This window comes from Epinephelus moara, chromosome 24 (assembly GCF_006386435.1).
Source record: "Epinephelus moara isolate mb chromosome 24, YSFRI_EMoa_1.0, whole genome shotgun sequence".
NCBI lineage: Eukaryota > Metazoa > Chordata > Actinopteri > Perciformes > Serranidae > Epinephelus > Epinephelus moara.
The window spans coordinates 33,920,249-33,941,834 of NC_065529.1; the positions used below are offsets into that span (position 1 = coordinate 33,920,249).

At 40.3% G+C, this 21,586-nt stretch overlaps 1 protein-coding gene across 17 annotated transcripts in view; it reads left to right on the top strand.

The window, feature by feature from the left end:
- LOC126385724 (R3H domain-containing protein 2) overlaps window positions 1-21,586 on the top strand; it is an 82,157-nt gene that overhangs the window by 32,052 nt on the left and 28,519 nt on the right. For 6 of the 17 annotated variants that reach the window (XM_050037618.1, XM_050037611.1, XM_050037610.1 and 3 more), the window contains 13 exons: window positions 2,571-2,729; window positions 3,200-3,358; window positions 3,465-3,687; window positions 5,992-6,033; window positions 8,320-8,406; window positions 8,576-8,720; window positions 9,875-9,953; window positions 11,408-11,467; window positions 12,141-12,281; window positions 15,095-15,203; window positions 18,514-18,609; window positions 19,804-19,853; window positions 20,534-20,587. In XM_050037618.1, coding sequence (XP_049893575.1) covers window positions 3,529-3,687; window positions 5,992-6,033; window positions 8,320-8,406; window positions 8,576-8,720; window positions 9,875-9,953; window positions 11,408-11,467; window positions 12,141-12,281; window positions 15,095-15,203; window positions 18,514-18,609; window positions 19,804-19,853; window positions 20,534-20,587 — 1,022 coding nt within the window. In that variant the 5' untranslated portion in view covers window positions 2,571-2,729; window positions 3,200-3,358; window positions 3,465-3,528. The remainder of the gene's footprint in view (window positions 1-2,570; window positions 2,730-3,199; window positions 3,359-3,464; window positions 3,688-5,991; window positions 6,034-8,319; window positions 8,407-8,575; window positions 8,721-9,874; window positions 9,954-11,407; window positions 11,468-12,140; window positions 12,282-15,094; window positions 15,204-18,513; window positions 18,610-19,803; window positions 19,854-20,533; window positions 20,588-21,586) is intronic. The other 11 variants (XM_050037615.1, XM_050037623.1, XM_050037617.1 and 8 more) reach the window with 7 other exon arrangements.

Here is a 21,586-nt window from a genome sequence, read left to right on the forward strand (position 1 = left end):
GCCTCTATTATGACACATGGTACTAGTTTTTTACTAGTCCTAGTTACAGTCGTGGTAAAAGTGGTACAATAGGAATGTTACAACAAAACTATGGCAGCATGAACATAGTGCTGTTTTCCATCAACAATAAGGCAACACTTTTATTGCCAAGTTCAGTTTCCTCATCTGCTCAGCTCAGAGTTTTTGTAATGCGAACCTAACACTTCCTGTCACTGCTTCACAATTAAACTATCAGCCAACCATTGTCAGGTTTTTATTATAAGATCTGAAATGAAGCCCTATCTTTGGGGTTAGTGGATTTTCTTGGGTCGTCATTCACATGAATTTGTTTGCTGGAATCGTTTCTGAGGTGATAGAGAATATATGAATTGCAAAATGTGAATGTGGTAAGGTGAACTGTGTTCTGGTCAGTTCAGGGTACCCTCCCTGATGTGTTGAGCTAATCCGCCATTTCAGTGTAATGTGTTAAATGGCATTCATGTTTGCATTTAAAGTGCCATTGCTTTTTGTCTAATCATGGCAGCTCATTGCATAATTTTTGAAGAGGCTTCACTGCTAATCTCAGAAGCTTCCTCAGTTCAGCAGCACTAATGTAATGTTCTAGTACTTGATATCCCATGACCTGGATGACTGAAAGCCCACATTGTTGTTTCTATCACAGTCTTAGATTTCCTGAACTCAGAAGAAATTGGAACAGCAGTAATAGCACATCCTGGTCTCTCACTTTTCTTTCCATCCTGCTCTGTTCTCTCTGCTTCTGTCTGTCCGTCCCTCTCAGTCTGTGCACACTGCAATCCACATATTTATTTTTAATATCATTCTTCTCCCTGCTCTTCTCGCTGGTACTCGCTCAACACAAATGGCAGCAGTTGAGAATGACGTTGCCATCTCCTTGGCAACACTGTGGGCTGGTGTGTGTGTGTGTGTGTGTGTGTGTGTGTGTGTCTCCAGGGAAGCGAGGGGGTAAGTGTTGAGGAGAGAGCTGAGGAAACATAAAAGAGGCATGGGTAGAGGAAGAGAGAATAGGAAGCTGGTTTATTCATAAGCACCCCATTTCTGGTGGTGATTCACAATTTGTCCTGCAGCCCCTCCCTGCTCTCGCTCTGCTATTGGTCCGCTCAGCCATGAGATTGACACTCGAGATGAATGATTATCTTTGCTTTCTAATGCGAAACCATTCATTCTTTTCCGTGCAAGAATACACTGTGTGTGTGGTGTGTGTGAGCGAGCAAACAGAGCAGATTATTTCGAAGAGACCGTGTCAGGCGTCTGTATCTGCCTACAGTAGATAGCGTGGCTATGTTACGTGATGCTGTATGGCAGGCTTGTATAAGCAGAGCGGGGTTGGGGCATGTGGGTGTCCTGGTCAGTGATGTGGTGTAATACTGCTGATGCTGCAGCTGATGACGCCTTTGCTGTTGCATTGCCTGGGTCTCCCCACACTGGGAATCCCTGCCTAGTTTGTTCACTCATCTCATCTGTCCTGCAGCACAGCACAGCATAACACAGCAGGACAGACAGGGACATGCATGAATGGCACTCATCCATGCTGCATGCATGCAATCTGGCAGTCATGCTTCTGATGCCGGAATTTGTGCTCAATTAATCTCGCTATTGCATGCATGTATGCGTATGGGATTTCATGCATACTGTTCATCGTCCTCTCAACAAGCACACAGAAGTCATGCTGCCATTGACCCTGTGATACCAGAGGATATACTGTAGGATTGAATGACAGATGGATTGTTATTTAATTGTGTCTGTGTTTGTGTATGGATGTAATGCCTAAGACATCAGTTCCTGCTTTAGAGTCTGAATTCACCCTAAAGCTGTTTGCGGTTCTGCGTCAGGTTTTCCCATGCCGGTAAAATTAGTTCAATGATGTCATTTAGAGGAAGTCATGGCAAGACAGAATACTAGTTATGATAAGAACTGAGTTATTGCAAATATTGTTTTAATAACAATCTTTTTGTCATTGAAGATACAGTAGCCTAAATCTAAATGTGTTTTCTAAATGGCGGGAGTTTAATTAAGATGAGCTTGCTGCTGGAAGATGATAGAGGGTTTAAATAAAGGTGATGTTTACATGTTGTGTGCTCAAGAGAATTGTTGAATACCGTCCTGTTCTAATCCTGCGTTGCATTCTTGGTTGTCATATTGGCAGTTTACCATACAATTTATTTTATCTTACTTCAGTGATTCTTTGTATAAGTAGATAAATCTGGCAAATACCCAACTCCAATTGAAAAGGCAATAATTTTCACTGCACTAGGTCGACGGTTTTGACGAATGAACCCTCTTTCTTTGACGTTTTGCTGCTAGTTTAAATTTTCAGGGGGAAAAAACTGGTTCTTTCTCAGGCAGCACACATTTCCCATTCATAAAGAGTGTTGCCCACACTATAGAAATCTGCAGCCCTGTGTGCCAGTAGGCTGTGAGCTTTCAGCTGCTTTGTCCCCCTCCCTGCTCGAATCAGCAGCAGCAGCAGCAGCAGCAGCAGCAGCGATGAGTCACTCAGTGTGTGAAACATGACGTCATTCGTGTCTTCCTCTTCTGTTCTTGGTGTCCAGGGCTCCTGACTGGAGGACAGACCATGCTGCTGCACTGAGCCAGAGGGAGAGGAAAGAGAGAGGCCCCAGAGGACCGCTGAGGTGGTGGCTGGCCTGTTGGTGTGCCCCTCCCCCCTATCTGGCTGGCTAGCTGCTGCCTCTTCAGTTCACCTGATCGCTGTAAATATTGCTGCCTTTTTTTTTTGTCGTGCATGTTGATATTTTTATGATATTGTTCCATTAAAGATATGTCTTTTGAGGTGAATTTGCAGTCATATCGTGAGAAAATGAAACCTCTAAATACTTCTTATTAGAGTACAACAATTATCTTATTTTGTAACTAACCCTTTGACACAAAAAAAGAAAGTAAAAGTGATAAAATCACGTTGTTTGGTTCGCCGGTTGTTTTATCCATCAGAGTTAAGATGTCACAAGGGGCAGTATAAATGACACGTTGATAGAGATTAACCATTTGTTCTGACATTGTAAAAAATTAAAAGTTTCTCGCTGTTTACAAATCGAGATGTCAAAAATCTTGTAACCGACATTATAGTTTCTATATGTCCTCAGATCAACCTGTGTAGGTTTTTGAGGCAACCTATTCCAAACATATTTTTAAAAAATGTCCATCTGTGTGTTTTTCCTTTCAGCCCCACCCCAAAGGCTAAGGCTTGCTATGGATTGCGCTTCGCCCCCTGCTGCAGCCCAGCCCAGTATAGTACCTTAGTGGGTTCCCCTCATCTTCCTGTGTGTGGTTCCCATCCAGACTTACTGTACAGAGTCCAGCACAGATCTGGTACCACCTACAGGTAGATTGTATAGCAGTACACTTTCACCCAAATACTGAAAGTGTCTGTCTCTTTCTCATTTTTTTGACAGCTCCTCTAAGTCTTTCTCATGCCTATTTTTTCTCAGCCACTCCTGGGTTCTCCACCCAACCCCCTCCCCAACTCCCACCCTCTCCCCCTCCCCTAAGAAGATGTCAGTGAGTCTGACAACAGACATCCAGCAGGAGGGAGAGAGTGGGCCACTCATAGAGCCCTGCAGTCGAGGCAAGACCTCCCCTCAACCGCAGGGTACAAAGGAAGGGACAGGAGAAGGCCTGGAGCCTGAGGAAAGCTCCCCGCAGGACGCACAGGTGAGAGAACGTGATGATTGGCCCTCTGGCCGCCAATGTTAAACCCTCCACAACAAACCTGGGTGGAATCTTTGACCAGATTCTGAACTTTGACCCTCACACATAAAAGCTGGTGCACACCTGTTTCTTCCAACTCCACAACATCACAAATCAAATCGATGCTGTCAACCAGAGATCTAGAATTACTAATCCGTACACTCATCTGTTTATGCCAAGGCTATGGCAATGCTCTTTTCTCCCATCTCATTCAAGCAGCACTGCCCGGCCTGCAACTTGTGCAAAAGGCTGCAGCAAGACCCTACATGACCTCGCCTCTTAATACCTCTCTTAACTTTTACATCCCTGTACACCACTCATCTGACCAAAGCCGTTAGACTCTGTCCATCTGATACTGTCCTACCCCTCTATTAGATCAGCTAAGTCTGTAAACTGCTTCAAAAAATTTCACAAAACCTGTCACTACCCACTTGCCTTCCCTGTATTTATTGTTTCTGTTTTATCTCACCCATTCTTGAAAATTTGGACAGATAATGTCCTACCAAAAAACCCTTAAAATGATAACTTCAACATACTAATTTTGTTTTTTGGGGTGAAAAAATTATGCTTTAATTTTTCTAATTTCTAAACTTGACCTGTGCCAGAAAACCCATTTGTCCCTGACAAGAATTTACTACTTCAGTCAAATAAAAAATGTTACTTAGAATCAAAATCAAAAACCGTATATACTGATAATATTGGTGTAAAAATGTACTGCTTTAATCATTAAAATACATTTTTTGTGAAAATGTTGGCCCTCTAAAAATGTGTGCCAGATTTTTATCAACTCTGTCAGTTTCTACAAAATCATAATTTAGTTGAGCATAAAATTGATAAGCTATCTCACAAGGACTCCTGTCTCACTTCCTAGTTTCTAAAAAGGCGGGAATGCTAATCAGGTACCAGTAAGCTGTCTATTTTTGATAAATTCATTAAAAGATCTCGCTATCAGGTGTGTCTCAAACGTAACATGTCAACTCTGTAGCCCTTCTGAATCAAAACTAAATGGGAATTATAATTTTAAAGATTCTTTTAGCAAATTTGAAAAATAAAATGGCTACTCAATACAACTCTGTAACATGTCAGCTCCGTCAGAGCTTACCTCTTACATCCATTATGCATGCTATTTAAGAAAAAATTAAATACCTGGCAGGCTGGCCCATTACAGGGTTTACTTTAAGATATATTTTCCCAGCCTAATTAAAAATCAAAACCCTAGAATGTAAGGTTTTGTCCCAATTCTAAAGAATGAGTGCACTATATACAGTATGTATATCTGTCTTTTCTGCATCTGTATTCTGTGAAACTCATTGTAGCTTTGTTTTACAGGGTGCTATATAAGTGCAATCTTACTTACTTATAGTACAAAAGTGCTCTTAGGATTTTTAGACCGTTTACATCATGTATTGCAAAGATGGATTTGTTTAATAATTGAATAACACAAACTCGCTGCAGCGAATTAGATTGTTTTAAAATGTACTGCAGTAACCTGGCTACAGCAAAACCAGAATTTGTATTCAGCTGGTCTGTTACAGTGTGTTTCTCCCTCTCTCTGCCATATTTTTTTGGTCAAGACTGACATATTTTAGGAGTTTAAGAGAGGACATGAGAGGGCCTGAAGTCTGAGAATAGCTATATGTGCACACCTATGTTTTTCTTGCATTTGTCTAAATTTAACACACAACTGTTCAGGTAGAAACTGACTTATTTAGACTTATTTTAGTTTCAGTGTTAGCCACATTTGGATTTGATTATTTGGATACAAAGACACACAACTAGAGAAACCTCTGTGAGCCCACCACACTGCAGTCACATTGATACTTTGGCTGCCTGAAATCTGTCAGATGCACCTGTGTCTTTTAAAACCCTGCTGCAAATCTGAGTAGACATATACATGGTCAAGTAATCGGGTTTCCGCTCAAGAAATCTAGTTATGTTGCACGTTCTGTAGATGTAATACAGAGACTTGGCATTTACAGGTTTGCACATTTTCACCCCGATTCTACACATTTGATCTCATCTGAGCAGACTAGGTGCATGCACATCTTGTAAATCTGGAACTCAGAATAAATGTATTCTGCAAAAAAAACAAAAACAAAAGAGAGATTTTATAAATGTACAACTGTGTGCTGGTTGCAGTCTCTTTATGAATGTGCGTATGTGTATTTAGTCTGCATTACATAACTGAATACATAGACAGTGGATTTGTATGTGTATTTAATGTCCACCTTATGATTATTAGTAGTAAAATAACAACTTTTCTTGCAGAAACGGGCTCCTAATCACAGCCATGGAAGGAAAAGGGCCAAGGTGAGTAATTCCCCCCCCCCCCCCCCCCCCTTCCCTAAAAGTCACCCATATAACTTTGNGTAAAATAACACTTTTCTTGCAGAAACGGGCCCCTAATCACAGCCATGGAAGGAAAAGGGCCAAGGTGAGTAATTCCCCCCCCCCCCCCCCCCTTTCCTAAAAGTCACCCATATAACTTTGTAATCCCGCTCCCTGAAATAACCCCCCTGCTGGTTTGTTGTGTAAGATGACCTTCCATTATTAACGTTCTAATCCTCTCAACTACAGTGGACCACTGTCTTCTTGTCATTGGCTTAAAATCTTAAAGCCCATGAGAGGATTAAAAGTAGGTCTGTTGGCCTCACCCAGCCACTTAAGACAGCTGACAGAGACTATGATATGATAAGTAGATGTCAGTTAGTGCCAAATAAATATATAAATATTGTCAGTTGGCTTGTAATGCAGTGAGAGAGTTGTGTGAAGTATAGCAGCTTTTGTAAAAGTTATACAGTTGGTCCTCTCTCTCTCTCGAGCTCTCTGTCTCTCGAGCTCTCTCAAGCTCTTCACTGAGCAAGCTGCGCTCAGATACAGCATGAACTTAATTGGTGCCTTTGGTGCCAGGTTATACTTTTAGTTTTTACCATGCGTTGTAGACAAGTGTATAGACAACAGACTGCATTGTGAACGGTGCTGTTCACATGTTTGCCTATGTACTATGTGTATTATGAGACAGTTCCACTATAGGGCACACCTGTAAACTTATTTTTAGCATTACTTAAAAAATAAACATGATGACGCTCGAGAGAGTTACTGTATTGATAATTCTGAGATCACCTTGGATCACAGCAGAAAAAGTGCCAGAAGCGCCATTTAGGACGGTGTGTATCAAGCGAGTATGTTTTCCTCATTCTGCTAACGCTGCCTCAACCATTCATGTGTGTATTGCATCTTGGGGATGCATTGCGTTAAATGCTGAGGATACACACAACCAACACTCCAAACAGATGCAGGATACACGAGGCAACCGTCACCCAAACATGTAGTTAAAAGTAAGTACATCTCCAGCCTCAGACCTCTTGACTAGTGTTGCATACTGCGTCTTGAACTCCCGACCGCTGATAGAATGTGCGCTGACTCTGTGAACTCTAGTTGCACTGGTCACCCCGCTTCATGCCATTTAGTTGGGCCATGCGTCACAATCTTGCTTTTAACACTGTTTTCATAACACCATATCAAACTCTACAATAAAACAATCTGAATTTCAAAAAGACTGTGAAACAAGCACTGTTTCTATGAAATGTGTGCATCAGAGGAACAGATAAAGGAGACCTTTTATACTGTCATAATTTTTATTCGCACTCATTTTGAAGGTATGCAGATCCATGAACCATTCATGATTACATCATTAGCAACAGCTCATTGATCATTGTATTAAGTTATTGTCACTTAAATCTGATGATCTTAAATGAAGCAAACAGTGAAATTTGCATCCATAAACTGTAGCTCTCCGAAACAAAACTTACCTTCCTCATAACTTTGAGATTCTCGTATTGTTTTTAGGCTTGTCTGCATCTTTAAAGATGTCAAGGCAGTAGTTGGTCATACTTGGACGTGAGAGTTAAGCCCGACTGTGTTTTTGGAAGTGGCTTTCTAATGTGACATCCCATGCTTAATCTGCTCCTAATAATAAATTCATGAAGTTGGATCACCATTGTTTTAATTCCCACTTGGTTTTGGAACACAGTCTGCAAAGGGACAACGTCTAAATGAGCTATGTTGTTGTGGGAACTTTGTTTTTTCATATTGTAACCTTTAGCATTGAATTTTATAAAAACAGGTGATTAGCTTTCATTATTTTTTATTGTTTATTTTCAAACAAAAAATGGCCTGAAGCTGATTAGATTCAAGAATTTAGGAGGAAGAAAATGTGATTTAAAAAAAAAAGTAAAAATAATTAATAAATATGTAATACAATAAACTACAAATAATACAAATATTGAGTGAAAAAGGTAATTCTAATAATGCTCTATGTGATGCAGTGGATAAGTTTACCTTTTTTTTTTTTTTTTTTTACGTCAAGATACTCTCGTGCTTTAACGCCAGCTCATTTGCATTTTCCACACATTTTTTTCTTCAGTTTTTTGAGCTGTGGTTGTAAGAGGACCTTGTCTACTTTAAACTACAATTATAAATGCCATCTTATAGCAGGAAACTTTTAAACTGATCTGCTAAATATATATATAAAAATCCCTAAAAAAAACTAAATTAATCAGCCTTACAGATAATATATGTGTGGTTCTGTTTCAGTCTAATGCCAAACTGAAGCTGGTACGGAGTCTGGCAGTGTGTGAGGAGTCCTCTGGTCCGTTCTCCAATGATGGACCTCCAGAATCGGTACTGTTCCTGTCTCTAACCCCTAACCCCTCACCCTAACCGTTGTTCATACCCTGCAGTCAGCCTAGCTTGCAATTTCTTGTATGCAGCCACAGTTTGTGCAGGATTAACAATGCTTTAATAGACTAAACAAAATTAGAATTCAAAATTTTACCATCTTTTCTCATAGCAGTGGAATGTGGTTTTCCAGGATATCATCCAGCTTCACATCAGCTGTCCATCGGACAAGGAAGAGGAGAAGTCCTCAAAGGACGAGTATGAAAATGAAGAGAAGGAGAAGAAGGACAAGACTCCGCGAAAGATGTTGTCACGTGGTAAGATGCGACTTTGGAGGTTAAATGCATTTTGTACTGTGTTGTGTTATCATGCTTTTATTCCTACACCAGACAAGATTAGAAGCTGAGTTAGGTCTTTAAATTACGTTCTCCATACCATAGACTGTGTAAAATAATGGATGTAGCTACTGTGACATTGCCTGTGGGTTTGTGGACTCCCGTATTGAAGCCTTGAGTTCGGCATATCGGCTGCTGCCATCTTGTTTCTTTTTTGGAGCCAGAAGATCTTACTCGTAGACTCTGGGGATGCCTTGAAGACAGCCTGTCACTCACAGGGACCACACCCTTGATTATGTGTAACTTTAAGCGTTAATAAAATATAAACTGGTGAGTTATATAAAAAGTCACTCCCCTACAGTTGTCACAAACAGGATAATTACCCACTAGCTACAGAGACCCAAACTGTATTTTGTACCCAGCTGTAAACATGTTTATTTCTGCTGTAAAGTTCGGTATTTCAACATCAGGGGGTCTATGAGGATTGACTCGCCTCTGGAGCCAGCCTCAAGTGGCCCTTCAAGGAACTGCAGTTTTTGGCACTTCCACATTGGCTTCATTTTTCAGCCCTTCAGGTTGCCTCTTGCTTCATATTCAATTACAATAAATGCCAAATAACAGCGTCAGTGTGTAAAAATGTCCCACATTAGTCATTTTTTTAAAATGGATTCACAATGTCGCGTCTCTTGCATGTAAATGTGATGCCCACTGTATTATTAATACCCAAACTAATATGATGTCAAGCTAATTTCTCTGGAAGATAATGGGATCCCTCCCTCTTCTCTTTTTTTTAATTACCTACCTCTCTCTGCAGAGGCCCTCAGGCGTCATTAGACTCTGAGAGCAGCAGAGATGGAATGGCTAACCCAACTGCCTAGTGTAGTGGAAAATAGTGGAAAATGATCCCCTGAAGAGTGTGTGCGTGTGTGTATGTGTGAAAGCATAGGAGAACAGTGAACTGGTTCTGCCTCTTATGTTTATCCTTCCTGAACAACCTGTAATGTCGAATTCAGTGTGGGGTGCCATTTGAGCAGCATTCTGACTTGTGTCACCAGCTTTCTGTATCGCACCCAACCCATCTGTCAACTTTCTTATCCTCTTGCCTGCCTATTTACTTGTTCCTTTCTCTCTGTTAGACTCCAGTCAGGAATACACTGACTCCACGGGCATCGATGTTCATGAATTTCTGGTCAACACACTGAAAAACAATCCCAGGTATGAGACTGCCATCAAAGGTTGACTGTAACATCAGGAGCACAACAGAAAATTCAAAAAAGAAAAAAAAAAGCATCAAAAGAACCAGATGGGTCATTCATATTAATTTATTTAGTTTGTTATATATTTGTATATACATGGCAAAAACAAAATATATTTTGATCCATATACAGTAAACATTTTCAGACAAAGTTAGCTGTTTAAAAAGTAGATTTCTGATAATCTTTTATGAAGTATTTTAAATCTGCTGACTTATTAAGTAGCTCATAGGGCTGTTTATTGGCAAGGATCTGGCGATACAATACATATCACAATACAGGGGTTGAAATTCAATATATGGCAATACTATAACGCAATATATTGGGGGGGTTTTTCATCTAACTTAAGGGAAACTTTCATAGTATGAAGAACACACGACCATATGCATTAAAAAAAATTATCTTTGCTTATGCAATCAGAAAAGTGGGATCTGCATTTGTATTTATCAGTTACTATAGCATCCAACATCATAGCACTACTTTTTGTGCAATCCCAGCTAATAAAATTACCTTTGCATATATCAGTAAAAAAATAAATAAAATAAAATGCTTGCAGGGTTCTTTAGGTAAACAAATTAAGAAAAAAACAACATAAATATTAAATAAAAAAGAACAATATATATACATACATAAAATTTAAATATAAAAATCAAAAATAAATAAAATTGATGAGGGTTTGTGAGATTTTTTACAGTATCACAGCACATAATATTGGGAAACTCAAGTGTATCAATGGTTTCTTACACCCCCAGTAGCTCATCAGGTAAATACTTTAGACAGATACTGACAAGCATACACAAAAGCACTTGCACCTTCATCTCAGTTTTCGTAAAGCAATAAGATCTGCATTTTGGTAACATTGCAGCTGCATTGATAACAGTGTGCAATATGAACTGCAGCATGCACTGACTGTCAAAATACCTGTCAATTCTTAAAATACGATGTAATGCAAAGTGTTAAAGGGAAACAACAAAAAATTGTAACCTAATAAATGTTGTAGGGCTGATAATCCATCAGCATGAGGTTTCCTAAATTTGCTGCCAAGTAATTTCGTCCTCCATCCTCTACAGGATTTTGTAGATGAATCATTGATATAAAATGTCTTATACCCCCCAAAAAATGGCAGCATTATAGCATCCAGTTGTTAAAAGAAGGTTTAATAAAAGGCAGTTTGAAATGGAAAGAAGTTCTGGAGAGATCACCATTGTAACAGAAGTGAAGTGATACAGTTATTATTGGAAGTATTTACTGCTGTACATCAAACCTTTGATCTTTGGTTGGTATGCACTCACTGACCTGCCCCCCCCCCCCCCCCCCCCCCCCCCCCCCCCCCCCCCCCCCCCCCCCCCCCCCCCCCCCCCCCCCCCCCCCCCCCCCCCCCGATCTGTCCCTCTCTCTCTCCCTTTGGCCCAACAGGGATCGAATGATGCTGCTCAAACTAGAACAAGATATCCTGGAGTTCATTAATGACGACAAGTAAGCCACGTTCTTCATAAGCCCTCTCTTGTATTTAAATTTAGCCCCTCTACACCCATTCCTTTTTATTTATCGATTGCTGAAGTGATGAGATAAATGTGGCAAGTTGTGGTTGTCGATTTTACGACGGCAAGTTTGGGGTGACGGGTTTTCTGGCTAAGCACTCTGTGTTCCTCTGTAACCAGAATAGTGTTACGTTAGTAAGTAGTACGACTAAATCTGTCAGAAAGCAGTAAATCATCGTGCGCTCAACAGAGCCAAGTGAAGTGCCCTCATAGTGGGACCTTGTGCTTGTCAACACCTCAAAATTCAGTAAACAAAAACAGCTTAAATCTTTTTAGAGAGATTAATTATTGTGGGAAACAAGACAACAGAAGGTAGTACAGGAATTACAAAGTATTTACTGCTGTTCTTTAGAAAATATCTAGAATACAGTTGTGTATGGGAAGTGATGTTTTTCAGACAGCCAGGTGTTTGGCACAACCTTTCAGAATGCAAATCCATGTGTCATGATCATAAAACAAACATGAGAGGGTTTTGTTCTCAAAATATAATGTACACAATGTGAAAGAAAATACACTACAGTATGCCACAAAAAGAAAAACATAATAATTCAGCTATTATTTGCAAGAGCAGTGTGAAATGACATATGCTACTTTTGTGTTCCCTGCAGTAACCAGTATAAGAAGTTTCCTCAGATGACTTCTTATCATCGTATGCTGCTGCACCGCGTGGCTGCCTACTTCGGCATGGACCACAATGTGGATCAGACAGGCAAGGCTGTCATCATCAACAAGACGGGCAACACACGCATGTGAGTGTAGTTTCTAACTTTGGTTCTGACTTCAGCAGCTGCAACCTTAGTTATGTTTACATTTAGTATCTACTTGACTTATTCAACAATTAAAACCCCTAAATAACACCATAGTTTATTGAGACTTTTCCAGATGGCAGGATTTTAGTATTGTCAATGAGGGTTTAGGCAGGGGCTGTTATATGCAAATTAAATCCAGAAGTAATGTGAACAGCCTCAGGGGAACACACAATAACAAACCCACGTGGCTGAGGTTGTCGTGACAACCACAGCAGGCTTCACTAACGAAAGAATCCCACTGCCATAAACTTTTAATTTTGATTCAGATGAAGAACAGCCTGGACCAAAAATTCGACAGAGCAGCAGCGTGTAAGCAAACAGAAAGTTAGTTTCTGCTGAATGCTGACGCAGTATTAGTACACCTGAGAAATAAAAGCAGCTTGAGCCAAGCATGCAGCTAATCAATTCTAACAACAACACAATGAATGGCAAAAACATAGTGTACTTTTCACACTCTGCGTGCACTTGAGACTGAGAGAGAAGTTGTTAATGTAGCAACCAGCAAGCTGTTGAAAGTTAGGTTATACCCCACAGCTGTTAAAGTAAGATATGTGTAGGTAACAAATGTAGTACCACTGGTATATCAGTTATTTTGGGAAAAAAAAGTACCTTACTTCACTGCACAGTCCATTGCTTGTAATAAGTGGAATTTATAGATAAAAAAATCCTTGATGCATTTTATCATCATCATTATTCTTTCAACTCTAAATAGTTGAACTAAAGCAATGCCCAGGGTATTCTGGAAAATATGAATTGTATTCTGTAAACTACGTGTAGTTTCAACCAGGAAATAAAGATGCTAAATATATAATTAAAGGGAAAGGAAACCAGTCATTAATTACACATCTGGCGTGGGCATCACCAAATGGCGGACTGTGGTCTGGACGAATGACTGTGACCAATTTCTGATAAATTGATCACATTTTTGTGATGTGAGTGCAGCTAATCAGTTAATATGGCAAAAACTTCACTCAGTTGAGCCTACCAAATGAACTGTTAACCAGACAAAGACAGCTTGCTATAGAGACCATTGTTCTCTAGCAAACTGTCTATGCACTGTAAACAACCAAAGTGCGTAAGGGAGATAAGCGTGAGATGACAGCGTAAAGTACCTGACTCTGCTACTGTCTGGCTACAGACTGTGTCTGAGACCATTTTCCTTGATCGACCCAAAGTAGCATGACACACCTTGACCATGTTTGAACTGAATCACAGCTCTATGAGTCAGCTTTCCCAGAATGAGCATTAATAAAACCAAGTATTATTCCAGGATCACCGATGAGCACCTACATGTGCATGAGAATGGCACTATTCATGTAAGGAAAGATTCAAACTGCTGGCAGAACAGACACAGGCTAATTTCTCTCTCTAGGAAATGAAGTAGAAAAAAATATGAATAATGAGAAAAAGGAACTGCTCAATGCTGTTTGCACTTTTTCAAAAAGAAACACCTCTGTGTATTTAGTTCAGAAGATTCTGTTTTCTTTTACTTGAAATGTAGGCCTTAGGTGTATTCTTCCAGGCCTAATTTTATTTATGCTAACAATAGCTGTTTGCTTTCCATACAAGTGCCATAAGACTTCAATGTGTCTCTATTTTAAAAGTATCCTACTCTGAAAATTGATATTAAATACTGTTGAAATGATATGGGGTAGGCTATTGGACACAATATAGACATTTTGACGTTTGGTCGAAGGAAATTCTGTTAACTGGACCTCATTAAATGCCCCTGATCTGGGGGCTGAATGAAAAACCACCAACACAAATAGCAACTGTTCAGTTACAAATTCATGATTTTAGGTTTCCTGAATTGTATCCAAAACCATTTAATAAAAATATACAGTTTTACCAAATCTTTTGAAAAAATACAAACTAGGTACTATTTATACTGACAGTGGAGGCTGCTGAATTCCATGCGTCCTTATTTTAATGCTGGTAACTCTTCTGCATAAAATTTAATATCGTAGCAAGTACACGGCTAAACGTTATCTAATTGTAATCAAATTTTCATCAAGCTAGATTTTCTAATATGTAGGAACATTTCTTTTCACTCAATTTTTTTTTATTGGAACTTAGTGAGACATTCTTCCTTGGTATCATATATGCATTTTTACCCTTACCCCCAAGCCATGTTTCCAGTGGCTTTAAAGAAAAGTTCTAAATATGTTTGTGCACACTCTCAACATCGTTTCTTAGAAAGAAAGGAAATCAGAATCAGCTAAAATAGGAACCAGACAAGGAAATTGCAATCGGTGCATCGCTATTGAATTGTCCTTTTTTAAGGCAGAGCAACTTTTTATTTCTTTGCTGACAAGCAAGTTTAAATGTCAGTGAGTTTGTCAGAAGACAATAGAATGCAGTTATATTTTTGTATTTGTTTTTATTAGGATCCGCATTCGTTGATGCAGATACTTGTGTTGAGGTGTGGATGATGTTTCAGCAGCCAGGTGCACCTCAACAGCTAAAAATTTTTTCCAAATTAACATGTGACAATTAGTTCAGGCATCCAGCTCAGTACAGCAGCAAACCATGAATCTTGGAAGTGGACAAAACAAAATCTGGGTAGATCTGATGTAGGACTTTTAAATGATAGAAGTACTAACATCGCCACATTCACTGCGGAACCGCTTTTGCGTGTGTCTGCTGTTACTTTGCTTGAATGTTGTCTTAAATGCAGTCAGAGGTTATGTTTTGTCCAGTTTTGCTTGAGTATGTTAAAAAGCATGCGGCTTGTCCTCTACTTCTCTCTACAGCCCAGAACAAAGGTTCTCTGAACACATCAAGGATGAACGTAATATGGACTTCCAGAAGAAATTCATCCTGAAGAGAGATGATGCCAGCATGGACAAGGATGATAATCAGGTAGGCTTTGTTTTATACCATGAAATTTGTCAACTGTATCTAACTTTTGAAGGATAGGGACACAGATGGATAGGGCCACAGAAGTCGGACTGTAATGACATAAGACTGTTAATTACCTTTTCCGATCTGATGGAAAAAAAGCAGTGTCTGCTTTTGATGCCAACTAAGCTGTGAATCAAACACTCACAGATTTCCGGTGGTGAGCCCCCAGACTATCTGGGCATCTGGAAGTGGGAGTAGTAATGCTGCAGCATCATCTTGACCCAGCCATGTGTTAATAATTACAATGAACTCTTTAATTATTTCAAATAAATACACAAAACAGTCCTAATTGATTTATCAATGGTAGCTATGTGTAAGAACATGCAGAGTTTGAGAAGTGATTACTGTACATTGTTGTAGTTACACAGTTGGCAGGTGGGTGTGAAATGGCACCCATTCCAACAGAGATGAAAGTTGGCATGTGAAAGGAGATTTAACAATCTGGAAGATTTGGGGTGGTACTAATAATAACTTGTAATGAAGGAAGTGCAGTCCCCGCTGTGAGGCTGTGATTAAGTCCAAACCATAACGGTCTCTGTCCACCCGTGTTTTGTAGACACTAGACTGAATGGACATCTCATCTCCTTTATGGCAAATGATTTTGCTTTTGTGAAATTGTTGATAAATTCAGGTTAGAATTGGAGATGACATCATACCTCTTTGTCATTTCCAACACCAGTACCACCAGCACTTTCGGTATGGTACTTTTTTAACCAAAAGTAACCCTTCAGACATGGTACTTAGACCATGGGTCTGCTTAGCGTTTCCTCTGTAAACAATACTCTTAATGTGAGCGGGGCTGTTGTCTCTCACTGCTCCGTCTAGCACTCACTGTATTTCCTCCTTTATCAGTCTGCACCTCGTTTATCGTCCACAGAACGAGGCTGCACACCAGCATTTTCAGAACAAAACAGAACAGGCTGCAGTGAGAGTCTCTCTCCATGGGATATTTAAAAATAGCGGGTTTGTGCATTTAGTCCTTCTCAGGCAAGCTCAGGGGTTTAGTGTCGCCGGAGCCCACAGGAACGACACTCTGCAATGCTTTTTTTTTCTCTCCAAGTGAGGACTGGGATATATGTAGTTCACGTAATCTGGTTGAAATTAATAGAAATGCTTGGAGATCCACTCATTACTAAAAGTGTATGTCATAAAAACTAAAGTGATGGTCAAAGTTGTTAAAGTGAAATTTAAGGTGTGTTGATTGATTCACATTGTCAACTCATGCATTGAGTAACATTACAAGTAAACGCTCCACCTTAAAAGTTGCCAGCAGTTGGCCCAGTGAGTTAGTTTTTTTTTTTTTACTCTGACTCCAGCTGCTGCAAGAGGCATCCTTTCATTTTATAGTTACAGTTTACTAATAAAACTCTCCATGGTATGAACAGTGGTTACATGAGCCTCAAAACCAGCCACAGCTCAGCCCTGAGCAGAGTGACCGTCCGCTATTGACCAATCAACAGACTGCAATGTTCACAGCTCCACCTTTTAGTACCAGATCTGTGTGCTCGGTACCCCAACAGAGGGGGGACCAAAACTGGGGACAGTACGGAACGGTTCCATTGGTACCATCCACAACTTTTCACAGTGGAAATGGAAATAAAGCATACCAAACTGAACTGTACTGCTCGGTGGAAATTGGACTGAAGAGGGGTGAAATCACAAAAGGATGCGTGGCTTTTGCAACAGCTAAATCTGGGTGAATAAGACAAATAGAAACCGTGTAGCTCTTAAAGCACCCGCCAAGGATAAAATGCACCCCTAACTGTGTTGCCAAACAAATCTTAGGGCTCCTGAGAATTATATATTTCCTGAAATTATTCATTTCTTCATTTGTTTATTTATTTTTAGATATTTTTTATTGGGGCATTTCTGCTTTATGTGGATGTGGGAGATAGACAGAAAGGAAAGGAAGAGAAAGGGGTGATATGCAGTTAAGGTCTCAGGCGGGACTTGAACCTGGGCTTTAGCAGTACAGACTCAGCTCATGGTGTAGAGCATGTACCATTAAGGCTAACAGATACCCCACAGTTACAGTGAAATTGTTACTGCACTCAGAGGATTGGTGGTAACTGAAGAGCATTTGTATGGGTTGTCATGCCGATCTCCTTTACAGTCTGGAGATGTGTGTTTGAAAACACCAACAGCACAGACAAACTGGATATTAAATCCCAAATACAGTTTCTTTCTGTCACGTTTGAATTGCTTGCCTGAAGTTTCAAGAAATGTTTCTAACCTTGTCGGAAATGTATGTAGCAGGCGGTCTGAAAGTTTCAGTTTTCCTTTTCTCTCTGCCGCTGTTCTGCCCACTGTGTTGTTGCCGTTAAGGCAACATTTACACTTAACCGTGGATGATTGCAATCACACACAAAACTTTATTGGTGTGTTTGCACTGTAATATCAGTAGCGCAATATCCTTTGTGAATCAGACCTGGAGATGGGCAGATAGTGGTTGAAAGTGATGCTCAATTCATCAGCGGCTGCAATCATTCTTTGTGAATACGCCTGAGAGTGTACTAAACTATTAATAGGCCATTCATATGCAGTAACTAGCATGTTCCTGGTACTGTCTCCTAAAGTGACACACAGTTTTTAAATTACAGTTGCATTTCACATATTATTCACTGCTGCTGATTGCGTCCGCGTGAGCCAAAAAACTGTTCAGTGTTTCAGTTTGTTTGATGACACAATATACACATTTTAAGTCTGTATCTCAGCTATAAAACTCACAACATATTTTATCTGTTTCGTTTTTATTCGTTTCGTTTCAAAGGAAGTTAAAACCTTTCGTGTAACAGTTGTTTATGAGGTTTTCATTGAAGCATCGAAACCCTACGTTTTCAACCACAGAAGCAGTTTCATCATTATAATAAAGAATAATATACTTGCTTTGTTGCTGTTGAACCAAGTTTTTCACACTTCATTCTTTCCAACATTGTTTGTTTGAAGCATTGACACTTTTCTTTGGCGCCTAATGCTTGTGCATATTTATCATTTTCCTTTCCTCTATCACGTTTGTGGTGTTAAAGCTTCCCACGCTTATTCCGCCCCTCAAAACACTCGTTGTGCACAGTTTCCATTATGTTTTGACGGCAAGCAGCTGCTCTCCCTCGCATGCTACTGCTGGTATCATGTGACTCATTGCTACTTATCTTTACAGCAGGTCGCATTAAGTGTGGCTGTACATGTGTTTACATCAAACTTCAGCGGATATTTGCATACTAGATGGTAACCGTCATTTTTCTGATTGGATTGTTCTCTCAAATGTTAGATCCGTGTCCCGCTGCAGGATGGGCGGCGTAGCAAGTCCATTGAAGAGCGAGAGGAAGAGTATCAGCGGGTACGAGACCGGATCTTTGCCCGAGAAGTAAGTATTGAACCTAGACAGGGTAAAAAAAAAACAAACACTGAGAAGGACACATCAACATCACAATCCATTTCTAAATCATTCGCTGTTACCTCTAGCTCCTTGAGTAGTGAGAAATCAGTATTTCTTTATCAGTCAAGAATAAAAACTTTTTGTTTAATAACTGGTGTCATGAAGCGTGGTAACATTCATTCTCTGAGTCGGTGGTTCCTTGTGACCCGTTAATACAAAGCAGTGTCTGCTTTCAACCTCTCATCACAGGGTGCATGTCTGTGAGTTGTGAGCAGTTAATTAGAAGAGTGGTTTTTACCTTCTTAGGCCCAGTCTACACAATAGGGCTGGGTACCGTTCACTTTTGAACCGATATCGGCTCCAGTTTTGGAATTTGGGTACCAGTGCCTATAGGTACCTTCTAATTTCTGTCTCTGTAGACCAGATGCTGAAATTATTGCAGCAGATTGGTGCTGCAGCAAGAGTTTTGGCTTGCTGGGAAGCCAACAGTGTGGCTGACGGAGCGGTCACAGAGCTCCGTGACTAGCTTCCTGGCTTTGCAGTACTTCCACTTCCTGTCTTAATTTGAACCCAGCAGCTCCATGGAGCTCTTTTGCTGGCTTTGAAGCTCCATGGTTGGCTTTCAGGCTTCAGGGTGCTTCACATCACTTCTGCCTCTTGTCATAACTTGGCGTTCTCACCCAGGTGCATTCTCAGGTACCAGCATTTGGCAGTGATGGATTTAATATGAATTGGTACTCGGTCGTACCGACATTATTCGGTCAGTACCCTTAGAAGTACAGAGTTCACTACCCAGCCCTTTTATACACAGATATTTTTGTAAACTGATATATTCTTCTACATTTTTGGCCTCTCATCTACACGCAAACTGAGTTTTATGACACTGAAATCGGGAGTTATTTTTTTAAAAACTCCTAAGTGAAGATTTTTCAGAACTCCAGTTACTTTGTATTTGTGTGGACATGTAATCAGAACATTTAATGCTAATAGTTTTTAGAGCCCTGAGGAAGTATAACTATACAGCATTCTTATTTCCAGTGCTAGTAATCATCTTGTGGGAACCTCTGCTTTAAGCAACATATCAAATATAATGTCAAACTCGAGAACGTCTGAAAGGTTGAGCTGCATACAAATGTCGGTCTTAAGTGCTCCTGAATGAATGAAGCATTTCATAATGTGCAGGTGTCCTTTTTTTTACAGTCCTCTCAAAACGGATACATCAACGACAACAGGTAAGATGATTCATCCTCCTGGAGACTCTAATGTGTGCATTTGCAAGACTCAATCTTTACCACCTTTCCCCTTTAAAGCTACAATTCCCTTGCTAGGTTTCAGTTATGAAAGGTAGAGGACTGTGAACCCATAAACTTAACAATTTTTACAGATTATAAAGTGATTCTTTGTACTAATCTGTCCACTTAACATTAATGTAGCCCCCACATAAGGTTTTTGTTTCTTCTCAATGCCAAGCAAATGATCAATAAGCATTTGCTGATGTTTCTCTCTCTGTCTGTGCCAGATTTTCAAGGGTTGTTTTATGTTAGACTGACAGACACACTGTCTTTGAGAAAGATTTGTAGGTAGTGGAAGAAATGTTTTCTAGAAATAAGTTAGCTCACACAGCAGTTATAGTCAGCCTCCATCCCTAGGCACGCTGGCCATTGAGGTTGAAAGATTAGGACGTAATATGCTGAGAGAGAGAAAGAGGAAGCGTGGGCTTTTCAACAGTCAAAGTTTCTGCCTTGTGTGCGTTTTTTTTTTTTTTTTTTCCCTTCTTCGCAGGGGTAAAAGTTCTGCACTGTGCCTACCTCTACCTCCCACCCCTCCTTATCTCACCCTCCCCTAAACCCCCTCCTGTTCTCCAATCCAGTCCTGTAACCCCAGCATTTTCTCCTAATGTTAACCCCAACAGACTTTCCACTGAGGGCTACTGCTCTAGCTCTCAAAAGAGGAGGCAGATCTTTAGGTATTGGGGTGCTGCTGACTTTGACTTGTGTGTTGCCATGCCCATTCTTTGAAAGTGGTTTGGTGATGATAGTGGTGACTTGTGGTGGTTTTTTATATCTTTGCTTGGCGTAGTCGGCTGATTGATGGCTATTCCAGCACTGCACCGTGGGGCTTCCCATGGCCCATGCATGGCTGCTTTGTGGTTTCACTGGGGACTGATTGACCTACTTACCCCTCCACCCATCCACCGTCAACTACATTTTTTATATAAAGTAACTGCATCGCTTCCACAGTAACCTGTTTGTTTTGTGGTTGACTTAGTCTTGTAGTTTCTGTTAACATGTCACCTGTTGCACAGTCGCACGTAAAAATATGTAAGCAGTGCATACAGTACAATACAATAGTGCTGTTGGACTTTAACATGAGAGTGTGAGCACAACATGATGACACCCTGTCTTTTCCTTTGAGTGAAAAAATGCTGCAGCTAACAGTTATTTTCATTGGAGATTAATCCTCTGATTGTTTATTGATTAACAGATTAATCTTCTGGTCCATAAAACATTAGACAAGTGAAAATGTTCATCACAATTTCCCAGAGCCCGAGTTGACATTTAGGTCCCGATCAGACACAACGCATTTTAGCAGCCTGGGGCAGCTTTTTGTTTGCTCTCTGCTTTTGCTCGTGTTTTCCGCTCTATGCGTCTTGCATCTTTGCAGGAGTGCCCTGAACACCTGGGTTGAAAAACCTTCATCATCAGTGTTTTTTGTCCAAACAGAGGAGTTGAAAGGCAGGCTTTCGGTTGTGGCGATGACAACAAGTAGCAGCGTACATAGTTTGTGTGAAGCTAACGTTAGCTTATTTTCAAAGTCGCCGAGGCAAGCTGCAAGGCATATCTGACCAAATCACAGCCGCAGCTACTTCGTAACATTAACCATTAACCATTAACCATAATTCAGCCCGACAGTTAATGCCAGATTGTCGAATTGTCTCTGACTCATCCTAAAATAAACCTTAAAC